General features: G+C 37.5%; 2 protein-coding genes and 1 long non-coding RNA gene across 5 annotated transcripts; 2 read left to right on the forward strand and 1 right to left on the reverse strand.

Moving 5' to 3' along the window:
- Positions 1-20: 20 nt before the first annotated feature.
- LOC116426033 (arylalkylamine N-acetyltransferase-like 2) lies at positions 21-1439 on the forward strand. The gene has a single exon (XM_031974482.2). It carries the CDS (start codon positions 21-23, stop codon positions 720-722), a length of 702 nt encoding a protein of 233 aa, XP_031830342.2. The 3' UTR covers positions 723-1439.
- A 323-nt stretch (positions 1440-1762) lies between these two features.
- On the reverse strand, positions 1763-5730 carry LOC116426034 (uncharacterized). Of its 3 annotated transcripts, none has more exons than XR_004234829.2 (4): positions 3659-3797; positions 3371-3564; positions 3026-3290; positions 1763-2400 (listed from the first exon to the last, which is right to left on the reverse strand). It is a non-coding gene; the product is annotated as an uncharacterized LOC116426034 (long non-coding RNA). The 3 variants fall into 3 exon arrangements; XR_012998065.1 differs by lacking the exon at positions 1763-2400 and adding an exon at positions 2456-2704 and having other exon boundaries at positions 2819-3290; XR_004234828.2 differs by lacking the exon at positions 1763-2400 and adding an exon at positions 5590-5730 and having other exon boundaries at positions 3139-3290; positions 3659-5410.
- LOC143174255 (uncharacterized) lies at positions 3414-5770 on the forward strand. The gene is made up of 3 exons (XM_076364855.1): positions 3414-3577; positions 3725-4007; positions 4883-5770. The coding sequence occupies exons 1-3, from the start codon at positions 3573-3575 to the stop codon at positions 5369-5371; spliced, it is 777 nt and encodes a 258-aa protein (XP_076220970.1). The 5' UTR covers positions 3414-3572; the 3' UTR covers positions 5372-5770.
- The last annotated feature ends 203 nt before the right edge of the window (positions 5771-5973 follow it).

Genomic DNA, 5973 nt, shown 5'->3' on the forward strand with positions numbered 1-5973 from the left:
ACCGAGCAGTACACCGCAAAATGGAATCGATCCCTTCACCTTACACGACTGAATGGTCCAACGAGTCCCACGTGCCAGAGATCTTATCGTTCCTCCGGGAAAATTTCGATAAGGAAGAGAATATCCTCAGATGCATGAAAAAGCATGACGTCACAGGAGAAGACGAAGAGTTAATGTGGAAGGACCACGAGCAAATAATAAATGTGCTGATCGCAGAAACACCTTGCCTGATCGTACTGGATGTGTCTACGAAGAAAATAATCGGCGCCGGAGTGATGATCGTCGATCGGAATCCAAAGATCGATGAGACAGCCAATGAAGGATCAGTGTTCGACAAGAACCCTCCTAGAACGAAGCTGATGAAGACATATTTCAGTTACATGTCGCAGATTATCGATAAGGCCTGCTTGTTCGACAGGTTCTCGGAAGCTAAAGTGGGTGTCGAGCTGTATGCTGTGGCTGTACACAAAAATTTCCGACGGAAGGGCCTCGGCACAACTATAATAGCAGAAGCTATATCCTTCGTGAAAGACATTGTCGAGGATGTCGGATTTATTTTCGGATTGTGCACGTCTATGTACTCGAGAAAGGCGTTCGAGAAACTGGGATTCGAATGCGCTTTGGAAGAGGATATGCTCGAGTACAAGGACGAGTTAGGAAGATTTATTCTTCGGGACACGTCTCCGCATAATATAGCGTCTGTGTTGACTTTGAAAGTGTGAGCTTTAATTGGACAATGTCTCTTCGACTATCGAATTGTAATAAATATTTCAATTCTTTGTTTAGATTATTTGTTCAATGATTCTACGCAATTAACGAACTCGCATCTAGCTTTTGATAATAGATTTAATAAATAAAATATTTTAAGACTAAATGTACCATGTAGTGAAGTTTGATTTAAAATTCTGCGTTTCCTCTCGTTTTGAATTTTATATCGGTCCCTATACTGTTTGATTAAACGGTTTTTAAAATTTTTGCCCTTCTCTGGTCTTGTTTCCAATAAGAAAAATGTATCGTCTAACTTGTTTATTTTGTTTTATAACTAATTATTTGACTGGTTCCGGTGGGAATAGGTATATACAAATTATCGGTTCGTTTAGTGTTAACATACCACTTAATATACAGCAACATTTACTGGTTCGAAAAAAGTTGTGTTACGTGATAGAAATTACAGAATTTTTCCAACGTCACTCAAAACAGTTCTCTAATTAATCGATCCAATTCCATGAATATGTATATTAATTGTCCATTTTTAAACGTCTCAATTCCAAGATCCAAATGAACAAACATCAACTTCTCTAGGAGCGATAAAATACATTGTACAATAAACACCCGTGAACTCAATGTTAATTAATTCTAAGTTGACAAGAGCGTTGTGCACGAGGAACCATTCTTCTATGAATTACACCGTAAACACATTGCTCAAGATCCTGGACTCCCGCCATTTCTTATGCTGCATATTGCAATATATCATGTATCTAAAATTGAACATTCCACGTTATGCAATTATCTTGTTGAACAGCCTGGTGCAGTCGGCTAGACCAATGGCCTCGTCATGTTCATAGGAACATTTGCAATGAGTATTGTTGCACAGAATGGCACGACGTGTAAATCTAGTGAAGTCCTATTGGGAAGCACCTTGACACATTCGTATCAAAAGTACCGATTGAAAAAGGACTTCACCAGGCGATAGAGTAGGACAAAAAGGCAGACGCAACAGCGTATCACATTGTAAAACGTCCGACTGTTCTCCAGAACATAGTCGTCACGCTGTCGACCGAGTGTCTCTGACCAACTGTCATTTAAATAAACAGGATCGTTGTAAGTAATTAATCGCAAATTGTCAATACGAAATTCTTGCCAGTATTTCCGTCAAATTCAATAGATTCGCATTTTATTCAAATTCTAAGAATAGCTTGGACTGGTAGTTTGACAGGCGTAGGCTTCGGTGACATTATCGATGCCAAGTGAATTTATCAGCGACAGAGCTTCCCTTAATCTTTTTAAGACTACACCTGCGCGACTGATAGAGCGGTAATATCTAGTTCTAGGAATTATGCAGCTCGATAATTCTACAATCCTTTTGATTGCACTTGAAGTTTTTGCACTTAGAATCAAGTAAAATAAGATACCATAACTGTTTGTGCTTGTGTAACCAAAACGGAGCACGTTCAAATACATTTCCCGCCGCGACTGGGTTCAGATTAGTGTTTTGAAATTGTCTGCGCCTTATCGAAGAAAAGATTTGTCCTTATCTGCATATAAAAGATCATTTTAGGCCAGTAATGAAGTCGTTAGTTACGTCTTATTTAAATTGAACCGTAACAAATTTTTAAATACCCGGCACTCAAGGTAGTCTTAAAGTCTGAGCTGATTAAAGCCTGAACATCTTTAGAGAAACTGAAAATAATAATAAAATCTATATCGGTTGTAAACAAAACAATAATCAATCAAAATATTGATATAATGTATCGATATGGCATAAACAAAAATAAAACATATCTGTGAATATAGAGTAAAGTACAGATTTGTATGTATTTATGGGTGAAAGTGCAAAATTATACGGAATACATAAGATAAAATAATTCATAAAACGTCTATTATAATTTTCATAATGCTTCTTAGCAAGAACCGTTCTCCACTGTCATTGTCTTTCCATTTATACATTTCAAGATTCAAATTTGTCAAAAAGTATGCGCACAATCTAAAAGTGATGGTAAAAACGATAAAAGCATTTCCATTAAATAATGTTTTCTTGTAAAATGAAAAGTAAGTTCTTCGAGGTTTTAATTATCGTTTCGCTTCGCACTATTTATACCTTTCGAAATTGAAATTTGTAACCAACTATGCGCACAATCCCAAAGTGATGGTAAAAATATCAACAGCATTTTCATTTAATAATGTGTCTATATCACATGAAACGTGGGTTCTTCGACATTTTACCGAACATGGCCACACCATGCGTCATCCGACAGCATTGAATGAAGTGTCTGTACTATTAGAATGAAATTAGTGTCCCACGAACCTGGTGGCCTGTACAGCTCACTATGAGATAACTATATTTATCCATGTTGCATTTCCACGCTCTCTCGCGTTGCCGTGGCCTTCCAAACGGCCACGTGATGCAGTGATCGGCGCTTGCCACATGCGTATCGAGTTTCTGTTTTACCGCTCTTTATTCAACCGTTTCGTTATCTGCCGATTGTTAGCCATCACAATGGGGTCATTCGATCCCATGGAATGTTCTCCCTTTCTTCAGCCATGCCTCGCAGGCAAATCAATCTTGACGCCTACGAAGATAAAACGTATACTAAAACAGTAGCAGTAAAAACACAGCAGATAAGGCTGAAGACCAAGAGTTCGATGATACTAGAGTACATAGTAACGCCAACAGTTGAAATTCACTTGAAAATCGTTTACGTATAAGACACTCCGTGCTCCAGTGATAGCACACTCACATAATCAAAACCTCCGTTCGATACACGTAACTCTTGTGGCTATAGTCAGTGCTGAATTACTCATAATGATCAGTTGACAAGTAACCGTCAGTATCTGAAGACCTTGCTGTAAACATGAGGTGAAGATTTACGTTAATTTCCGTGGAACTAATCCGTTAAGCAATTACCAAAGATTACAAAATAAAATGGGTTCAATGTACCGGAGTATCGGAAATACGTTCTAGTATATGAAACAAATTTTCGTTAGCTGATTATCTTTATTCCAGGGGAGACAGAATGTCACCGTACAGGCTCTGGGGCTCCATAGAGGATGGGGCTATAGAGTTCGAGTCTCTGACGGAAGACACTCTAGAAGGAGCTTTGGATGTCATCAGGAAAAGCTTCTTCATCAACGAAAGCGTCTGCAAAGGTGTAGCTTTGACCGCAGAATTGGGTGCATCGAAAGAACTTGAGGAATTGTGTCTGGATGCTGCCAAGGATGGAGTCAGTGTCGTGGCCACAGATTTTACCACTGGGGAAGTCATCGGAGTGGCATTCAACAAAATTCAGGTACTAAAACAAATAATTTGGAAAATTGATTATGATAATATAGAAAATCTGTGGTAGCATACAGTTGTATAATGGTTATTATTGATGACGATTTCTGTTACTGAAATATTAATTTACTGTTATACGTTATATTACATTATATTTTCACGCTTATTTTAAAATGTATTATATCGTAATTTTTATAGTATATTAATATTGACACAGAGGAAAGACAACCGTAGTTTAAGATTGACTTGTTAAGTATGATCGGTATAATTACTTTAATGTTAGTAATTTATTAGGAGAAGGGTACATTTTTATGATTACTCTACGTTTACATTTACTCAAAAGGTTAATGACGGATAATAGAAAATTATTACTTAATTTAAATTCTCAAAAGTTAAATAACGATTGGTTTCATCAAATTCAATTTCAAATTTTCGTCACAAGTCTCACAAGATATTGTAGGTCAAAGACTTGAAACGCTAGAAGAGGACATTTCTATTACACTTGAAATGATAATATAGTACGTTTGCTTCTGCTTTGCACGCGAGATATAATATTATCAATTTTTACGTTGAATAATATGAGGAACAAGAATAATCGTAGATTAGTCAATTCGAATGATCTGATGAGGTTGTGGTTGTACACGAAAGAAGTTCACATCCGTATCGACGTGACAATATAAATTATACTATAGTTATAATATAATACACAATAATAAATTAATATTTTATTAACACAAATTGTAAATCATGCATCTAATATTAATATATTATACAAACTATACACAATTATTATAATTATATTAGAATAATTATATTAAAATATCAAGCAAATAAAATGTAAGTGAACAGAAATGATATAAATACTAAATATACTTCCTTTTTCTTAAGGTGCTCAGAAGTGCATCAGAGAAAACTGCGTTCGAGGTCTTCAGTGAAAACTGCAAGCACAAGGCGTCCAAATGTCTAGTGGACTTCATGATCAACGTGGACTCCCGAATAAACCTATTCAAGCACTACAACACGGACTGCATCTTCGAGATCATGTTCTTGGCAACGCTGCCCGACAAGCAGCAGCGAAGAATAGGGGAGACGCTAGTGACCACGTCGATAGAAGTAGCGAAACAGCTGAAAAGAGGGAAACTAGTCAAGACACCAGTCAAAATCAACGGCAATGATGACATACACAACCTGTCCTTGGTGCCCAGTATAGTGTCCGCCATCATGACTTCCAATTACTCCCAGAAAATCGCTAGAAAATGCGGATTCGAGAGTCTGGCTAGAGTCAGCTACCAAGAGTTCCATTTCGATGGAAAAACATTCAGCGAGAGGATAGGGGACGAACATCCTAACTGTGCGTTAGTAGCAAAGACACTATAGGATCCGAACTGACACTAACCATAATGTACACTTCTTGGCCTAAAAGACATTTCAAAAGAACACAGCATTGCTAGAGAATATTCGATCCAACATTATTAATGTTGTATTCAGAAACGATTTAAAGAAACGCGATGAAGCATACTCTAAGAAATAACAGTGCAAGTATTTCATACACAATGCTCCATCAACTGAATTGTACAATATTATCATAACCATACTTATTAGTTGTATAACTAAAATTGACATCTCGCGTGTAGTCTGCAGTGATACGACCTTGCCTTAACAGAGTGGCCGATTGGATGGTCAAGATAGCGTCACGAATAATTCGAAAGAGCGTGATTACGTGTTCCAGATCCTGGTTACCGCGAAAGTATTGTGAATAAAGAGATTATACTGAAATCTATGGAAATTTGACTACCTCCCCGCCGAACAGCTCGATCGATAGAAAGGTGTCCGAACTACGTGAACAGTCTAAAATTAAACGGACAACAAGGCCGAAGCACGGAGATAGGAGACCGCGTAATCGCGTTTCAACAGATAACACAGACGGCTTCCTAATATGCGCCGGATGCACCGGGAAGATCTTATTATCAAAGACAGCG

The sequence above is a fragment of the Nomia melanderi genome, chromosome 2 (assembly GCF_051020985.1).
Source record: "Nomia melanderi isolate GNS246 chromosome 2, iyNomMela1, whole genome shotgun sequence".
In the NCBI taxonomy this organism is placed as follows: Eukaryota; Metazoa; Arthropoda; class Insecta; order Hymenoptera; family Halictidae; genus Nomia; species Nomia melanderi.

What these genes read in the sequence shown, in the direction of transcription:
- LOC116426033 (XM_031974482.2), top strand. Translation starts at nt 21, where the DNA reads ATGGAATCGATCCCTTCACCTTACACGACTGAATGGTCCAACGAGTCC.
- LOC143174255 (XM_076364855.1), top strand. An exon ending in TGGCATTCAACAAAATTCAG is followed by an intron (nt 4,008 to 4,882) that starts GTACTAAAACAA and finishes CTTTTTCTTAAG; the next exon opens with GTGCTCAGAAGTGCATCAGA.